The sequence below is a fragment of the Colobus angolensis genome, unplaced genomic scaffold (genome assembly GCF_000951035.1).
Source record: "Colobus angolensis palliatus isolate OR3802 unplaced genomic scaffold, Cang.pa_1.0 Scaffold72, whole genome shotgun sequence".
NCBI lineage: Eukaryota > Metazoa > Chordata > Mammalia > Primates > Cercopithecidae > Colobus > Colobus angolensis.
The window spans coordinates 4,333,777-4,353,556 of NW_012120932.1; the positions used below are offsets into that span (position 1 = coordinate 4,333,777).

The 19,780-nt window shown below is 36.2% G+C and overlaps 1 protein-coding gene across 1 annotated transcript in view; it reads left to right on the top strand.

Moving 5' to 3' along the window:
• The window catches only part of CNTNAP3 (contactin associated protein-like 3), a 251,219-nt gene that overhangs the window by 190,337 nt on the left and 41,102 nt on the right, over nucleotides 1–19,780 (top strand). The window contains exon 13 of the mRNA XM_011927535.1: nucleotides 12,721–12,877. Coding sequence (XP_011782925.1) covers nucleotides 12,721–12,877 — 157 coding nt within the window. The remainder of the gene's footprint in view (nucleotides 1–12,720; nucleotides 12,878–19,780) is intronic.

Genomic DNA, 19,780 nt, shown 5'->3' on the forward strand with positions numbered 1-19,780 from the left:
CACAGGGGCACGTGGGCCGGGGCGCGGCTCTCGGGCTGCGAGGTGCCTTTGCAGGGAGAACAGGCCAGGGTCACTCCCGTGGCGCGTAGTTCAAAGGCCTGACCGCTCGCTCCTTCTCTTCCCGCTCTTGATGGAACAAAAGAGCAATTGAGCGCCTTCTTGACCGTTCAGCGTTCATATGCGGGATTAGTGACTTGTCCTTTTTTAATTAAGGGAAATTTTGCTAATAACTTATGACTTAGCTTTCCATTCACACTGAGGGATGATGGCTGTAGGGCAGGCTGGGTATAGCAGAGTTCTTCATGAAGACCAGTAGGAACCAGTAACCTCCTTACTCTTCTCAAAGTCTTCCTCTGAATCTACCTGGAACGTTTGTTTCCTCCCTTGAGATTATCTGAGTTTGCCTTTCCTCAGCCCCGCTACTCTCACTGTGGCCTAGGGTGAAATAATTACTAATGTTATTAAAAACTTTTTTCAGTGGGTGTCTCATTTTTTTGAAATTATGTCTTGAGAAACGTATACCTTAATCTTCATAAATGGAAGTAATTTTTTGGAAACTCTGCAGTGAGCTGTGATTGCTTCATTGCCCTCCAGCTTGGGCAGCAGAGCAACACCTTGTCTTAAAAAAACCAACAAAAAGTATATGTCGGTAGCATAATAAAGCCACTTTAATTTCACTCTTAAATTTTCAGTACAAAATCTTTTGTTAAGTTGAAAGTGGTATATGACTGTCATATGAAGGTGGTTTGCGCTGATCCACTAACCCATACCTGCACTGCCTTCCCTAATCTGCCCTGGCCAGTCAGGCCCTGGAATATGCCAGACCATTTCCTCTGCCTGGATTCGCCTCTCTGTCGCCCAGGCTGGAGTGCAGTGGCACGATCTTTGCTCGCTGCAACTCCCACCTCCTGGATTCAAGCCCTTCTCCTACCTCAGCCTCCGTAATAGCTGGCTGCCACGCCCGGCTAATGTTTGTATTTTTAGTAGAGACGGGGTTTCACCGTGTTGGTTAGGCTGTTCTTGAACTCCTGACCTCAGGTGATCCGCCTGCCTCAGCCTCCAAAAGTGCTGGGATTACAGGCGTGAGCCACCACGCCCGGCCCTCACACTCTTAAATCTTACCCACTGTGCTAGACCTGTGGAATCCGCAACGGGGTCCCTTCCCAGGGTGATCCCTCTCTCTTTTGGATGCCTGCCAGCCAATCTAGTAGAAAGAGCAAAGGTCTCGTTGCATTCCAAGTTTGAAGTTGAAATGCTAAGTCTGTCACTTAGCAGCTACGGAAATTTTGGCCATTCCTTAATCCTTCTCAGACTCTGTTTCCTCTTTGATGAAATGGATCCTGTAGTACTGATCTCATGGGGTTTCTTTTATAAATGAGATAGCTTACATAAGTTCAGTAAGTAAGAAACTCTCCTTCCCAGTTCTCCAAAGTTAGCATTACAGAACTTAATTATTTGTTAGTTCGTTGTTATTGAATGAAGTGTAGCCTTGGATTTGGAATTGTTTAAAAAAAATCGCCAGGTAATCTTTTGGAAACTACTGGGCTAGGGGCTAAAATAACACAAGAAATGGAATATTCTACTCCTGTCAGTGATAATTTCCCTATTTCTTCTCCTCTTTTGAAAAGATATTTTTTTTAAAAAATTTTTTGAGATAAATGTAGATTTACATACACTTGTGAGAAGTAAAAGAGAGAACCCGAGTAACCGTTAAGCAGTTCCCCCACCCCAGGGTGACATCTTGTAGAAGTATAGTGCAGTATCACAGCCGGAATCTTGACATCCATACAGTCAAGATACACAGTATTTCCATCAGCACAAGAATTCCTCCTACGGGCTGGACACGGTGGCTCACGCCTGTAATCCCAGCACTTTGGGAGGCTGAGGCGGGTGGATCATGAGGTCAGGAGATCGAGACCATCCTGGCTAACACGGTGAAACCCCGTCTCTACTAAAAATACAAAAAATTAGCCAGGCGTGGTGGCGGGCGCCTGTAGTCCCAGCTACTCGGGAGGCTGAGGCAGGAGAATGGCGTGAACCCGGGAGGCGAAGCTTCAGTGAGCCGAGATCACGCCACTGCACTCCAGCCTGGGCAACAGAGACTCCGTCTCAAAAAAAAAAAAAAATCCTCCTATTGCTTGTTAATAACCACTAATGTGTTCTCCATTTCTATGGACTTTTTTAAATTTCAAGAATGTTATGTAAACGAAATTATATAGTATGTACTCTTTGTGATTTTTTTTCACTCTGTGTAATCCCCTGTAGATTCATTTGCATAATTGTGTGTATCAGTAATTTGTTCCTTTTCATTGCTGATTAGTAGTCGGTGGCATGGATATACCAGAGTTTATTCACTCACTGAAGGGCATCTGGGTTGTCTGTTTACAGCTTGGGGCTATTATGAATAAAGCTTTTATGAACATTGTGTACAGGTTTTGTGTGAACATAAGTTTTCATTTCTCTGGAATTAATGCCCCAAAGTGCAATTGGTGGGTCATATGGTAATTGCATACTTAGTTTTATAAAAAGCTGCCAAATTGTCTTCTAGAATGCTTGTACCCTTCCCACCAACAGTGTATGAGGATTTCATCTCCTCCACATCCTCATCAGCATTTGGTGTTGTGACCATTTTTTATTTTAGCTATTCTGGTAAGTGTGTAGTAATATCTTTATTGTGGTTTTAATTTGTGTCTCCCTGATGTCTAATAATATTGAGCGTGTTTTATATGCTTATTTGCCATCTGTATATCCTTTTCAGTGAGATAGATGTCTGTGAATGTGTTTTTGTTGTTGTTCCATTTTCTAATTGGATTGTTTGGATTCATTTGTTTTGTTACTGTTGACTTTTCAGCTCTTTATATATTCTAGATACTAGCCCTTTGTTGGATATGTGATTTGCAAATATTTTTTCAAAAGTTTTAATTTTGATGAGATTCAGTTTATCATGTTTTCCTTTTATGGATTGTACACATCATGTCAATTCTAAAAATTCTTTACCTAACCCTAAATTCCAATTCCAAAGATTTTTTTGAATTTTTTTCCTAAAAGTTTTATAGTTTTATCTTTCAGTTTTAATTTCATGCCCTATTTTGGGACACATTTTATATAAGATGTGAGAGTTGATTCTCTCTCACTCTCTGAATGTTCAGTTGCTCCAGAACCATTTGTTGAAGAGGCTTTCCTTCCTGCATTGAATTGCATTTTAAATAGTGTTAGAAATTGTTTGAACTTACCTGTGTGGTGGGTCTGTTTCTGCATTCTTTATCTGTTTCATTAATTTGTATCCCTCCACCAATATCACCCTGACTTGAACATGGTAGCTGTATAGCAGGGTTGACTTATTCCTCCTGCTTTATTCTTCTTTTTCAAGATTCTTTAAGTCTGCAACTTTCCTCATTCTGTGTAAATTTTATAATAAATTCGTTTATGTCTACAAACCTCTTGCTAGAATTTTTATGGGTGTGACATTAAACATAATAGCTCAATGTAGGGAAAATTGGTGTTTTACTGTTTTGAGTCTTCCAATCCACAAACATGAGATATCTTTCCATTTATTTGGATCTTTGATTTCTTGCCTCAGCATTTTGTAATTTTTAGCATCCAGTGATTATATGTTTTATAAGTATGCTTAGGCATTTATTTAGTTTCTTGATTGATTGTAAGTGCTGTTGTGCTTTAAATTTGTTTACATATGTTTGTTGTTAGAATACAGAAATATAATTGACTGTTCCATACTAATCTTATATCCTCTTACTTTTTTGAACTTAATTTTTTTTTACATTCCTTGAGATTTTCTATATGGGAAATCATGTCATCTGCAATTAGAGTCAGCTTTATTTCTTCCTTGTCAATCTGTATGGAGTTAATTTATTTTTCTTGCTTTACTGCAATAGCTACATTTTCAGTACTAGGTTGAACTAGAGTGATGAGGGCAGACGTCCTTGCCTTGCTTCCTGTCTTAGGGGAAGAGCATTCATTCTTTTTTCCCACGTTATGTTGGTAGTTCCCTTTTATTCCTGGTTGGCTGACAGGTTTTATTTTGAAAGGACATTGGATTTTTGTCAAATGTCTTTTCTGTGTCAATTGGTATTAAAATATTGTATTTCTTCTTTTGTCTGTTGACATACTGAATCAGCTTTGCATAACTAGAGCAACTCCCATTTGGCCATAATTTATAAATCAAAAAATACATTTCAAATATGTTTGGTTTGTTAACATTTTATTGAATATTTTTGCATTCAAATTCATAAGAGATATTGATATGTAGTTTTCTTTTCTCATATTGTCTTTATCTGGTTTCAGTATCAGGACAATACTGCCTACATAAAATAAATTTGGTAGCATTCTCTAGTCTCCTGTTTTCTGGAAGAGATTATGTAAAATCAACTTTAATTTTTCTTTAAACATTTGGTAGAATTCTCCAGTAAGGCCCGGCAGGGTGGCTCACACCTGTGATCCCAGCACTTTGGGAGGCTAAGGCAGATGGATCACTTGAGGTCAGGAGTTCGAGACCCACCTGACCAACATGGTGAAACCCCGTCTCCACTAAAAATACAAAAATCAGCTGGGCGGGGTGGCGCATGCCTATAATCCCAGCTACTCAGGAGGCTGAGACAGGAGAATTGCTTGAACTTGGGAGGCGGAGGTTGTAGTGAGCCAGGATCACACCACTGCACTCCAGCCTGGGCAACAGAACGAGACTCCATCTCAAAAAAAAAAAAAAAAGAATTCTCCAGTAAAACCATCTGGGCCAAGAGATTTTTTTTTTTTTTTAGTCATTTTAAATTATGAATTCAATTTCCTTAAGAGTTATAATTACTTAGATTACCTATTTCATGTTAGGTGAATTGTGGTAGTTTGTACTTTTTCAGAAATTTGTCCATTAATCTAAATCGTCAAGTTGATTTGTGTGGAATTATTTATAGTATTTTCTTATTACTCGTTTGATGTCTGTAGCATCTGTTGTGATAGCCACTTAAATTTCTCATATTCATAGTTTGTCTCATCTTTTTTTATCTGTCAGTCTTTTCAGTCTTACTGTTTTTTAGAACTAGATTTTCGTTTCATGATTTTCTCTATTATTTTTCTGTTTCAAATTTTATTGACATCTGCTCTTTGTTATCTCCTTCCTTCAGCTTGTATGAGTTAATTTTATTTTCTAGTTTCTAGAAGTAAGAACTTACATTATTTGCTGTAGGGCTTTCTTCTTTCCTAATGTAAGCATTTACTGCTAAGTTTTCCCTATCGACACAGTTTTACCTACATTTCACATATTTTGATAAGTTGTATTCTCATTTTCATTTAGTTTTTCATGTAGTTTCATTTTCATTTAGGTATTTTAATAAATTTCTCTGAAGCATATTCTTTGACCTATAGCTTATTTAGAAGTGTATTTTTAAAAATTTCTAAGTGTTTAGAGATTTCCGTTTTGTCTTTCTGGTATTGATTTCCAGTTTGATTCCATTATGCTTAGAGAATATACTTTGTGTGATTTTAGTTCTTTTAAGTATGTCGAGGTTTGTTTTGTTCCCTGGGATATGGTCTGTCTTCTAATTGTTTCATGGACATTTGAAAAAAATGTATATTCTGCTATTCTTAAGTGGACTATTCTGTATGTATTTCAATGCGATCCTGTTGGTTGATTATGTTGTTCAGATCTTCTGTATCCTTGCTGACTTTTTGTCCAGTAGTTCTATCAGTTGCTAAGAGAGACATTTTGAAATCTGTACTATAATTGTGGATCTGTTTTTCCATTCTGTTCCATCAGTTTTCTTATATTAATAGGCTTTATATTTTTGAACAGTTTTAAGTTTACATAAAAATTGAGCAGAAAGTACTAAAAGCATATGATTTTTATTATTTAGCTTGTTGATCTGATGGACTATATTAATTAATTTTTTAATGTTAAAGGCATATCTAGAGTAAATCCCACTTGGTTGTGGTATTTATTTTTAGACATTGTTGGGTTCAATTTGCTAATATTTTTTAAGGATTGCTTCATCCATGTTCAGGAGAGAGATTTGTTTGCAGTTTACTTTTTTGTAAGGTTTTGCTGGTTTGGGTATTAGGGTAATGCTGGCCCATGGAATGAGTTAAGAAATAGTCACTCTGCTTCTGTTTTCTGCAACAGATTGTGGAAAATTGGTATCATTTATTTCTCCAATGTTGATAGAATTCACCAGTGAATCATCTAGGCTTGGTACCTTCTGTTTGAGAAGGTTATTAATTACTGGCTTAGTTAAAAATTTTTTTTCTCTTGAGACTTTCTCTTTCACCATGTTTTATTATTTAGAAATGTGTTTTTAAATTTTTTGGTATTTGAGGATATTTCAGTTCTCTTTCTGCTATTATTAGTTTAATTTCATTCTGATTCAGAAACATACCTTTTATGATTTCTATTTTTTTAAATTTGGTAAAGTGTTCTGTGGCCTAGAATATGGTTTAACTTAATGAATTGTGCGTTTGTCTTTGAGAAGAGTGTGTGTTCTGCAGTGTGTGGATAAAGTATTCTGTAACGCTAATTGAATTCTGAAGTATTCAGTTAGATCCAGTTGATTGATGGTGCTGTTCAGTTCAAATCTATCCTTAATGATTTTCTTCTTGCTAAGTCTGTCACTTACTCATAGAGGGGTGTTGAAGTCTCCAGTGGTAATAATGGATGTGTCTCTCTGTCCTTGCAGTTCTATCAGTTTTCTCCTAATATATTTTGACTCTTCTGGTTGCTAGATATATACACATTAACTAGTATTATGTCTTCTTGTTATATTGACCCCTTTATTATTGTGTAATGCCCTTTTTCATCTCTGATCATTTTCCTTGCTCTGCAGTTGGCTTTGTCTGAAATTAATTTAGATACTCTGGCTTTCTTTTGGTTAGTGTTAGCATGGTATATCTTTCTCTAGCTCTTTAAATCTACCTGCTATTTTATATTTAAAGAGGATTTCAGTAGACAACATATAGGTGGACCAAGGTTTTTGTTGTTGTTGTTGCTGTTCACTCTGACAGCCTCTGTCTTAACTGGTATATTTAGACTGTTTACATTTAAAGTGATTATTGGTACTTGGATTAATATTTGACATACTGTAACTCTTTTTTATTTGTTGCCCTTGTTTCTTCTTTTTTTCCTGAATTCCCCTCTCACTTTTTTTGTTTTAATTGAGCATTTTGTATGATTCCGTATCCTCACTTCTCCTAGAATATTAATTACATTTCTTTGTAATTGTTTTAGTGGTAGCCTTTGAGTATGAAATATACATTATAATATTCTACTTTCAAATAACACTATTCCACTTCATTAATGGTGCTGGTACTTTATAACACAGTATTTCCAATCCTTCTGTCTTATTTTGTATTACATTGCTATCATTCATTTTACTTATTCATAAGCCATAATCACCCAATACACTGTTAGTATTATTTAGAACTAACTGTTACCTATTACATCAATTAAGAAGACACTAGATTTTATTTTAAATTTATTTATTGCTTCTCTAATGCTCCTACCTTTATTTATGTATTTCTGAGTTTTTGACCTATATTGTTTTTCTCTTCTCTGAGGAACTTCTATTAACATGACTTACAAGGTAGGTCTACTGGAGAAAGATTTCCTCAATTTCTATTTGTCTAAGACAGTCTTTACTTCTACTTTACTATTTAGGATAATTTTACTGGATATAGAATTCTATATTAGTGTGTGTTTTCTCTCAACAGTTTAAATATTTCGCTTCACTTTCTTCTTGCTTGCATGGTTTCTTAAGAGAAATCTGGCATACTTCTCATTCTTGCTGCTATATAGGTAAGGTATTTTATTTTACTCTGGTTTATTTCAATTTTTTTTTAAAAGATTTTATTTTAATTTTAAGAAAGTCTTTGATTTTTTGCATTTTGAATATGAGATGCCTAGGTAACCTGCTTGGTGTTTGCTGAGATTCCTGAACCTATGGTTTCATATCTGTCACTAATTTTGAAACATTCTCAACTGTCATTATTTTAAATATTCTGGTTCTCACTCTCTTCCTTCTATTTCTGGTATTTCCATTATGGGTTACATAGGTTACACCATTTGAAATTGCCCAACAGGGCTGGGTGCGATGGCTCACGCCTGTAATCCCAGCACTGGGAGGCCAAGGTGGGCGGATCATGAGGTCAGGAGATCGATACCATCCTAGCTAACATGGTGAAAACCCGTCTCTGTATTTTTTGTAAAAATACAAAAAACTAGCCGGGCGAGGTGGCAGCGCCTGTAGTCCCAGCTACTCGGGAGGCTGAGGCAGGAGAATGACGTGAACCCGGGAGGTGGCGCTTGCAGTGAGCTGAGATCGTGCCACTGCACTCTAGTCTGGGCAACAGAGTGAGACTCTGTCTCAAAAAAAAAAAAAAATTATCCAATGGGTTTTGGATATTAAGTTTCATTTTTCATTCTTTTTCTCTTTGTGTTTAATGGAAAATTTTTATTGACATCTCTTCAAACTCACTGATTCTTTCCCCACCACTTCCCAGTCTTCCCAGTCTTTCTGAGAGATTTCATATCTTTGTTTATAATACCTATCTGTTCTTGCATGTGGCCCCCACTTTTTCAACATAGAGCCCTTAGCATATTGATTATTATTTCAAATTCCTTACCCGATATTTCCAAATCTGTTATATCTGCATGTTTGCTTGATTTGTCTCATAAGATTGTATTGTTTGGCTTTAGCATACCTTGCAATTTTCTGTTGAAAGCCAGACATGTTGTATTGGCAAAGGAACTGAGGTAAGGAGGCCTTTAAAGTAAGGTTTTATGATTATCTGGTTAGTAGTTAGGCTGTCTTTGCTCTTCGCATAACTGTGGTGTCACAGGCTAAATTTTCCACTAAGATTCTTTTATTTTTCTTTCTTCTGTTTTATTTGAGTTTCCCTAGAGACTCTGTCTTAAATAAGGTCTAAAATTGACAGCTTTCATTTTTTTTTTTTTTTGAGACAGAATCTCACTCTGTTGCCCAGGCTGGAGTGCAGTGGCACGATCTCGTCTCACTGCAAGCTCCGCCTCCCAGGTTCACACCATTCTCCTGCCTCAGCCTCCCGAACAGCTGGGACTACAGGCGCCCGCCACCACACCTGGCTAATTTTTTGTTATTTTTAGTAGAGATGGGGTTTCACCGTGTTAACCAGGATGGTCTCAATCTCCTGACCTCGTGATCCACCCGCCTCGGCCTCCCAAAGTGCTGGGATTACAGGCATGAGCCACCGCACCCGGGGAAGCATCCTATACTCTTATGATTATGTCAGTCTTTTAGAGAACCTGTCTTCCTGGACTGTGACCTTCAGAGTGCTTCTCAGCTTCCTTCCCCTTCCCTCGGGTGAGAAAAGAAGGGTAGAGGGGGCTGGTGCTGGGTATTTCCATTTCCCTGGTGGTTTAGGCTCTAGTAAGCTAGTTTTTTGGGGGGTTGGAATGTTGTTAAGGAGAACATAATGTTCTGTGCTTATTTCAAAAATATTTACTCCTTCCCTCCCCCTGCTGGAGACATAAGAGCATTTTTCTCCTATCTTTATTCTGAGAACTGGCTGGGGCTCTTCCTGGAGATAAAACTCATGAAGGTGTGTTGACCCTCTGAGGCTTATCCCCCACTCTAGGAGTTTTTGATCTCTGTAGCTTGTCCTTGCTCGGTATCCACCAATTGCCCAATTACATTGTAAGCGCTTTTACCAGACTCCACCATCTGCTTTGGCTCCATTAGCTGTGATGCTGTTTTCACTTGTCTCTGCAGCTTTAGGAGTAATGTTTGCCCTATGACTTTAACTCTCTAATGGATCTAAGAAGAATTGTTTATTTTTAGTTAGTTCAGCTTTTCTCTTGTGAGAATGGGAGTGATGACTTCCAGACACTTAGCGTCATGTCAGATTGGAAACCCAGAAGTCTCAATTTTTGCTTCATTTTTTAAGGGTCTATTGTTTCTTGCATATGCATTTATATCTTGCTGGTGACTGTTTTTTTAAAAACAAATCATTATGTAATGTCCCTGTTTGCTTCTAGTGTTTTTGATCTGAAGTTTGTTTTATGAGATAACCATTCTGCTTTCTCTCAAAGTTAATTTTGCAGAGTGTATTTTTTCCATCCTTTTACTTTTAACCTGCGTATGTTTATTTCGAAGTGAGTTTCTTATAAATTTCTAGTTGTTTTTTCTTTTCAGTGCACTCTGCCAATGTCTAACTTTTGTTATATTTTAACCATTTACATTTAATTTTTATAATCTTCTTACTGATTGCTTGATATTATAGTGTACATATGTGACTTATCACAGTCAACTTAAGTATTTTCACTCTTATAATGAAATATGGAATCCTTATTTCTATTTGGGTCCTTTATCTTCCCCACTTTTATATATCATTGTCTTGAGTATCATATGGTATTACAATTTTTGTGTCAATTATCATGTCATTTCAAAAATTAATGATAAGGATAGTCTATTATATTTACCCATATTTCTTCTCTTTTCATTTTTTTCCTGATGTTCCAAGAATCCTTCGTTATAATTTCTTTTCCTTTTGAAAAACCTCCTTTAGCCATTCTTTAGGGAATGTCTTCTAGCGACAAATTAGTTTTCTTTTGCGTTAAAAAGGTTTTGTTTCCATTTTATTCTTGAAGGATAGTTTCTCTGGATATAGAATTTATAGTTGACAATTCTTTTCTATCAGCCCTGAAAAAAATATGCCATTCCTTCTAGTTCTATAATTTCAGATGAGTAATCTACTATCATTCAAATTAGGGTTCTTTTACAGGTAATGTGTTCTTCTCTCAGGCTGCTTTCAGGATTTTTTTGTTTTGTTTCCAATAAGTTCAATTATGATGGATCTTGGGGTGGATATTTTTGGGTTTAACCTTTTTTGGGCTTGCATAGCTTCTTAAATCTGTGGGTTGATATGTTTTACCTTATGTGGGAAGTTTATAGCCAGTATTTTTTTGGTACTCTTTCAGCATACTTTCTTCTCTCTTTTTGAGATTCTGATATTGTCTGATAGGATCCTATGGCTCAGTTCTTTTTATATTCAGTCTGTTTTCTCTTTTTTGATCAGGTTAGATAAAGCCTATTGATGGGTCCTAAAGTTCAGTGATTCTATTCTCTGTATTTTCGCTCTATTCTTGAGCCAATTCAGAATTTTTGTTTAAGTTACATTATTGTATTTTCCAGTCCTGGGGTCCTAACCTTCCTCTTTCTACCTTTCAGAATCCTCTTCCGTTGTCTTCTGTATTATTTCCAGAATGTGTCATTATCCTTGGTGGAAATAGCAGGGATAGACAAGTCTACAAGATCGTTTATCAGTCTAGAAGTTCCCCCCTTACGTCTTTTTGTTACTGTTTCTAAAAAATTTATTTTTACTACTTTATGGGGAATGTGGGAGATGTAGATGTAAATTTACATTTGCACATTAGGATAGAATGAGTGTTTTGCTCTTTAATCTGCGAGAGTTTAATGGTGAAGTCGATAATTTTTAAAGTGGCATTCCAAGAAGAGTATATTAATTTTTGAAATATCTGTTACTTTGTAGTGATAAGCTGTTAGCATATTTTAAAAAGATTCCTGATACTAATTCCCCTTTAAATTTTCGCAGATTGCCTTTTTTTTTTTTTCTTTTTGGCAGAGGGGCAGGTGGTGGATAGCGGTGGTGGTAGTGAATGCAGAGATCTTATCTATGAATGAGTTATAATTGAGTTGTAATAAGCAGTAAGGTGGAAGCTAAGTTCCAGATCTCAATTCATATTCCAATGGTAACAACCTATTGAAATTTGAAAAACAGCACCAAATGACCAAGCATGTTTAAAAAACTGGTTGAGTTTATCCAGTTTCATTTTCCTCATGCCCTAATTTGTGATGACTGCAACATGTGGCTCCTGACCCCCTTCCTTTTTTAAGATAGGTGGCCTGACACCTGCTTTTTAAATTATCCTAACTTTACTGTGATATGCAGTCCATCACCCCAGTCTTCCCCCAACCCTGCGCAACCCCTGGCAGCATCCCTTGTTCTAACATGCAGTTCTGTAGATCGAAGTTAGTGTCTGGCTCTATCATTTAATCCTTGTAAGTGTTGAGGAGGAGGTGCACTCGTCAGAGCTGTAGTTGACCCAGGGCACTTTGTTTCTTTGCATAAGAAACCTCTGACCTTAGAGATGAGAAATGCCTATCAATGTCATTCCTTAACTTCCAAATAAAGAGTCAGGACATCCAATGCAAAAAAAACAAATACCTCCAAAAATTCATAAGTCCTGAAAGAGAGTACCACATCTTTCCAAATGTGTGATATACAGGTAGCAAAAAAGATGGGATGAGATAAATCAGTGTCTTTGTATAATATGAAACTTTCTCAATGAACATTTCATAATTTCAAATACATTTTATCTTTAGTGTGCAAATTACTCTGATATTTATTTTAATGGTGAATGTGTTTTGAATGTTATTTCTATAGAAAGTATACATCACATGCAACTGACTGATTTCTAATAGAAGAAAAATAGATGGGAATCATTTAAGCCTGGATATTGAAATATTGGGGGGAAAACATTGGTTAGCATGCTTAAAGAAACATCTTTGTTTCAGAGGTAAAATACAAGTTTTTAAGTATAGTCTCATCTTCTCTGTGTCTCTCACACACACATACTTTACACCTGGGAGTAAAGGGAGCTATATGAGGAGGGTGGTAGTGAGGGACAAAGTAGATGTCATCTTTCTCATACTTGTCTTTCAGATGGAACCCCACTGAGCTGGTGGGTTGGAAGAACCAATGAAACACACACTTACTGGGGAGGTTCTCTGCCTGATGCTCAAAAGTGTACTTGTGGATTAGAGGGGAACTGCATTGATTCTCAGTATTACTGCAACTGTGATGCTGGCCGGAGTGAATGGTAATTTCCATATGATTTCCCTGCACAAAAATGTGGTTTTTATTCTTTAATTATGCATAGTTAATTAAATGTCAGACAAGCTGATACAATAAGGTAACTAGATTAAAGTATGTTCAAGCAAGCTGAAATACAAGTTTTGATGAAATATGATCAGTTAATCTAAGGATTAAATTTTATGACCGAAGATTTACTAGTTCATTGTGAATACTATATAATGTGTTTTTTATTTTTCCTAAAATAGAAACAGCTGGTAAGTTTTCCACTCACTGGAAATCAAATATCATTCTCTGGGAAGTTTAGTTTAGTTAATTAATTAACCTAGTATTCATGTGGCAATTCAAAAAGCAAATTCCTCCAAATCTTTGTCTTAAACTGATTTGGGATATAATGCTGCCTATTCTATCATTCTTTTAGAAATTAACATTAATATTAACACAATAAACTCTGAGAGATCCTGCATAAAAGGACTGTTTATTTTGTAGAAGCAACAATGTCCCACACTCATTGAAATCTTCTTTAGTGCAATAGCAAAGCTTCAAGCTCCAAGTGTTCTGTAGACCACACTTTGAAACAACTAACATAGAATTTCAGGAGTTTGAAAGTTATATTGTATGCTTTCCTTTGAGCAGAAAACCATTTCTCATGTAGATTGCAGTGCCTCTTTTTCAGAAGTTCTTTTTGAGGTTATTCTTGAAATGCATATTGGTTTTCTTTTAATTTGTAATATGTAAATGTTTTCAATCTTTGGGTTTATGTCAGCAACTTAAAAAGCATTGTCATAAAACAACTAGATCGTGTAGAGTACATGCTTTAGAAAAAAACTGAAGCCAGGCACTGTGGCTCATACCTGTAATCACAGCACTTTGGGAGGCCGAGGCAGGTGGATCACCTGAGGTCAGGAGGTTGAGAACAGTCTGGCCACTGCGGCAAAACCCCGTCTCCACTGAAAATACAAAAATTAGCCGGGTTTGGCGGTGTGTGCCTGTAGTCCCAGCTACTCAGGAGGCTGAGACCGGAGAACTGCTTAACCCAGGAAGTGGAGGATGCAGTGAGCCGATATCATGCCACTGCACTCTAGCCTGGGCGACAGAGCAAGACTCCACCTCAAAAAAAAAAAAACACCTTAATGGTCAATCCAGGTGTCAGTATAATTGATTTGGACGTAAAATAGCTAATCTAAGCAGTAATTTGATAATTGAGTTGATTGTTTGGCCTACATGGTAATCCAGTTATTTATTTGGCATAAATAACTCACTTTAATCTACTGGAGTTTTCTATAGAATACATACTATACATTTACATGGATATTATTTTTAATCTTCCTCAAGTTCAAAATTACAAAACGATCATATAGATTTATGAGACACTCTTTTTCAATATTTTGATGTACAATCCTAATATAACTTCCTGTTACTTAAAAATGAATGCAGTTTTAGTGCAGTGAGTAGTAACAGCAACGGATCTGATCCATAGTTTCAAATCTAGCCACCGGTAAGTTTCAGGTGTGAAGTAATTTCCCATCAGTTAAAATGGTTTTGTACAATATTTTGTATGCTGTACATTTTAAAGTGTCTGGTATGATAATGTGATGATGTGTGTTAGCTTTGGGCTCTAATGAGACAAACAGCCACCTTCAAATCTTTTGACAGACATCTTTAACAATCCTGGAAATTTTCATTTTCTCCATTCCACAAGGGGCTCCTGCCTGTAAGGGCTCCAGCCCTCCAGCTCCTGGCTGTTCAGAAGACCTCCAGCTCATTGGTCTGTTCCCACCCCCATTCTCTACAGGTCAGAGAGGAGAGCATTGGCAGGTTATTGCAAGAAAGACAGAATGGCATATGTGCTAGTGGCTTTAGAACTTAGTTAGAATAATGTTAACCGTTTTGTTTTGTTTTTGTTTTGAGACGGAGTCTCGCTCTGTCACCCAGGCTGGAGTGCAGTGGCGCGATCTCGGCTCACTGCAACCTGCGCCTCCCAGATTCAAGTGTTTCTCCTGCCTCAGCCTCCCGAGTAGCTGGGATTACAGCCACGCGCCACGCCCGGCTAATTTTTGTATTTTTAGTAGAGACGGGGTTTCACTATTGGCCAGACTGGTCAACCATTTTTTTGTTACAGAACCTTCTGTTAGTATTAAGTGCACACTTTATTGTAGACTTCACATATGCTTAGGGCAGTAACCAGAGGAACGTATCACTTGGAGCCACCTGCGTTGAGTGACCCTCCCATGAACTGAGTTTGAGGAGAGGGATGGGAGAAACTGAGTTGGGAGCAGGTCCTCTGATACCCTTAGCCATGTCACTTCAGCACTGTAAACGACTGCAGTGGTGTGACCGAAGACCTGGGCTTTCATTTGGAAAAAAATTTAGGAGAGAAGCAGGTTTTAAAAATTAACTTCCCTCCTACATTCAGAAGGGAGCATTGTGGAGTTATTTGCTTTTTGACCTTATTTACTTTGCAGCTTCCAGTAGACAGGTCTATCCAACAGTAAGACCATAAGCATTCTCAAATCCTATCCCAACTCTTGCCGACTATGTTTTGTAAATGTGGGGGTGTGCATGGGGGTGGGGGGTGGGAAATTACAATTTCTATTTTAATTTTTCAAATAAAATTGATTTTTCAGTTTATAAAAATGGAATTTACCAGTCTCATAAAATGAAAATCTTTATAATTGTAATAATTTAGATTAAGGTGTAGATATAAGAACCTAAATCTTAGTCTTTATTACTTCTTTTCTGTTACTGAGGTGCCTAGTAAGGTTTTCCTGGTGGGAAGTTTATGATAAAAATAGTATTCGGGAATGAAAGTAAAGTGAAAGCTATTTTAAGTCTCTTCAGGCGTATGTCTGCTAATGGAGCCAGTAGTATTGTTAATATAAACACCATTTTTCCATAAGTTGTCCCTGTAATCGGCAACTCATCTAAAGCATATTACTTTAAAAAAAGTTTATGATCAGACAGTTCCTCAGGCACAGTAAGAATAGTCTATCAAATAGCTATAACATGCCAACAATTTATTCTAAAAACAAATATATTTAAAAGGCGTTATAATGATTTAAAATATTGAACTATGCTGCAAGTCAATATATGTGTATAAATGTATAGTGGACTATGTTCAAATAGACCAATATATTCTCAGAAATATACATATAACATATAATTCAACTGTCTGCAAAAATCCACAAGTTGTTTGGCTAATATAATTATGACACATTTAATTGTAATATTATTTTACTTAAGAATTTAAATAGGACTTTTCTGTGATTATCTTAGAGTCTTTAAAAATAACCACAAACAAAAAGCATAAAACAAGATGGTTTAAATGCATACAAGTGTACAAATAATCATAATAAATATGAGTAAACTCTGTTCATTTAAAAACCAGACATTAGATTTTATCATATTGGATTTTTAAAGAAGCTATAGTTTGTTTACAAAAGATAAAATATAAGCACTCAGTGAAGTTGAAACTAAAAGAATGGAAAATGTTTACCAAGTAAATACAAATTAAAAGAAAGCAGATACAGCTGTGTTATTTCAGAAAAAGACGAAAAGCCTTTTTATGGGTAAACTTGAACTCTAATGCTGAGATAAACACACTAGAAAGAATTCACTACACTTGTGTGCATCATCAGATTGTTTAAAATATATAAAGAAGTGGCAGGGTGCAGTGGTTCATGCCTGTAATCCCAGCACTTTGGGAGGCTGAGGCCGGCGGATCATGAGGTCAGAAGATGGAGACCATCCTGGCTAACACAGGTGAAATCCTATCTCTACTAAAAATACAAAAAATTAGCCAGGAGTGGTGGCGGGCACCTGTAGTCCCAGCTACTCAGGAAGCTGGGGCAGGAGAATGGTGTGAACCCAGAAGGTGGAGCTTGCAGTGAGCTGAGATCACACCACTGCACTCCAGCCTGGGTAACAGAGCAAGACTCCATCTCAAAAAAAAAAAAAAAAAAGTGTGTATGTGTGTGTGTGTGTGTGTGTATATATATATATATATATGTATGTACTTCTTTATATATATACTAATATATATTAATATATGTGTGTGTATATATATACATATATATATAAATAAGTAACAAATATGCAAAGGCAAAGTGACACCCAAAACAGTGGAATAATTTAGCATAACATTTTTGGGAATGAGTAAGTGAAGCAGGTAAGAATATTTTAATATTATAATTAACAAACTTGATGTAGCAGCCATATATCATTTAGTAAAGAAAAATTATTTTTTATAGAATATTATACATTATTGTTGAGTAGGTATAAAAAATTTTGCAAATGTATGAAATCAACAAATTTTACAGAATTGTCATGATGCAAACTCTATTCTTAATTGTAATCAATAACAAATATATAATTTTTTAAAGTTCATTCATGTGTCAGTTAAAGACACAAGAGGAAATAAAATACGTGTAAGTGATCAAAAGTTTGGAAAAGAAACAAACCTGGCAGACATTGTAGATAACATGATTGCCTACATAGAAAATCCAAAATAATAGAAAGAAGTATCAGGAAAAATAAGAGCTCAGTAAGTTTGCTGAATTTATGGTCAGTCAGTATTGAGGAATTACTTGAATTTCTATAAAATCAGAAAATAATTACCATTACACACCTAGAAAAATTTTATTTGCAGTATTAACAAAAATGTAAAGTTCTGTGGAATAACTGCAGTACTTTTATGGAAAAAATTACGAAACTTATTCAAGAGAATTAAGGACAGCCAAATGAATGGATTGACTCACCACTGTCGTGAATAGTATGACTCAGTATCTTAAAGCAGTAGTTCTCAATCAGGGGTGATTTTGACCCTCGGGGACATCTGGCATTGTCTGAAGACATTTTTTGTCACCACACGGAGAGGAAGGTTGTTTATATTGGTGTCTATTAGTTAGAAGTCAGGGCGCTGCTGAACACCCTACAGTGCGCAGGACAGCCTGCCGTAACAAAAAAGAATTAGCCCAAAATACCAGTGATGCTGCTGTTGAGATACCCTCTTTTAGAGTTGACATGCTCCTCAGATTAGTCTGTAATTTTAACAAAATTCCAAAAAAATGCCAGGTGTTTTACTTGTGTGGATTGCAACAACCTGATTTTAAAATTCATATGGAAATTAAGGATGAAAGGGTAGGCAAGATAATTTTTAAGATGAAAAATAAGGTGAAGAAACTAGTTATGTTATCTGTCAAGACATACTGTATTGCTATAGTAATTAATGCAGGTTGAATTGGCCAGAAGATAGGCAATTAAACAGAAATTGAGAATCTGGAAATTTTTTAAGTGGGTTAGGTGTGGATCATAATGATTTTATTATTGCTGATCTACTCCACCAAAATAATCATTAACAGTTGGGCGCGGTGGCTCACACCTGTAATCCCAGCACTTTGGGAGACCAAGGCAGGCGGATCACAAGGTCAGGAGTTCAAGACCAGCCTGACCAACATGATGAAACCCCGTCTCTCCTAAAAATACAAAAATTAGCTGAGCGTAGTGGCGCATGCCTATAATCCCAGCTACTCAGGAGGCTGAGGCAGGAGAATCGCTTGAACCCGGGGGGTGGAGGTTGCAGTGAGCCAAGATCACACCACTGTACTCCAGCCTGGGCAACAGAGTGAGACTCTGTCTCAAAAAACAAAAAAAAAAAGTTAAAAGTTGACTCAACATTTCTCCCTTTTAGCTTTCTTTGCAACCTCCTAAATTTATGGCTCTACTTTACCTTAAATAAAGTTCCCTGGCAAATAATAAGTAGTAGCTTTTAGAAGTTTTCACATTTCCTAGGAAAGTACAATTTCCAGAACCATAGGAATTTTTAATAAATAAAATTTTTAATAAAATATAAAATGAAAGCAAAAAGTCTTTGAAAGTTCTTACTGAATTTTTAATACTGCTGCAAGAGATTATGGTATTATGAATGCACTATTCCCAAGTGTAGACTATAGTATAAGCTATAGAAAATAATAGAGAGAAAAGAAGAAAAATGAGATGTCCCTATTAATTAGGAAGTTGTGAGGAAGTCTGATCACTATGACAAATCCTGAGTATTCTATTTTGATCTCCAAAGGTTGGGAATCTGCCTGTAACAATAAGAAACTGGTGAAAAACACTGGCCATCTTTATGCTCAGACTGAAAACACCAAACTTTCCAAAACAACTGAAAAAACAAGGTTTTATTATAGTATCTGCCCTAATTAAACTGAAATGCACTGTGGATTTCACTTACACATTCTCAGTATTTTGCAGTCAGTATTAAAAATGGAATGAAAGTTGCAGCTCATGTAAAGTAGATCTTTTAAAATTCAAGCATCCTCCATAAATAACTAATAAAATCGCATTTTCTCTACTAGACTGTCTTGCTAAAATGATGATCACAGAAGTTGAAATGGTAATTTTTAATGGCTACCACATTAATAAAAAATTTCCTAGACCTACCTCATTCAGCAGGAGACGTATTTCTAGCTTGTCTACCATCAATCAGTCCACTCTAAAGCTGAGTGATGATGCCTCTAGATAATCCATATTCTGTGCTTTGCATAAAAATGAATAACAGAATCTTAACTAGGTAAGGCAATGGGGTTTTAGTCCAAATTTTAGAAATAAGCTTTCTTTACCATTAAGTGGATTTTTTCAGGGAATAATCTTAAATAATATAGCCATTTTATTTTAGTTTTATCTTTTCCAATTTGAAACTTTGATACCTAAAGTCTTTTATAAAAGAAGTTGATTAATGGGCACAATAGTCCAGTTAAATAAAAGAAGTTCTAGTATTTGATAGAACTAGGGAAATTATAGTTAACCGTAATTTACTGGATATTTCAAAATAGCTAGAGGAGGATTGTAATGTTCCCACCACAAAGGATAAATGCTCAAAGCGATGGGCATCCCAGTGACCCTGATTTGA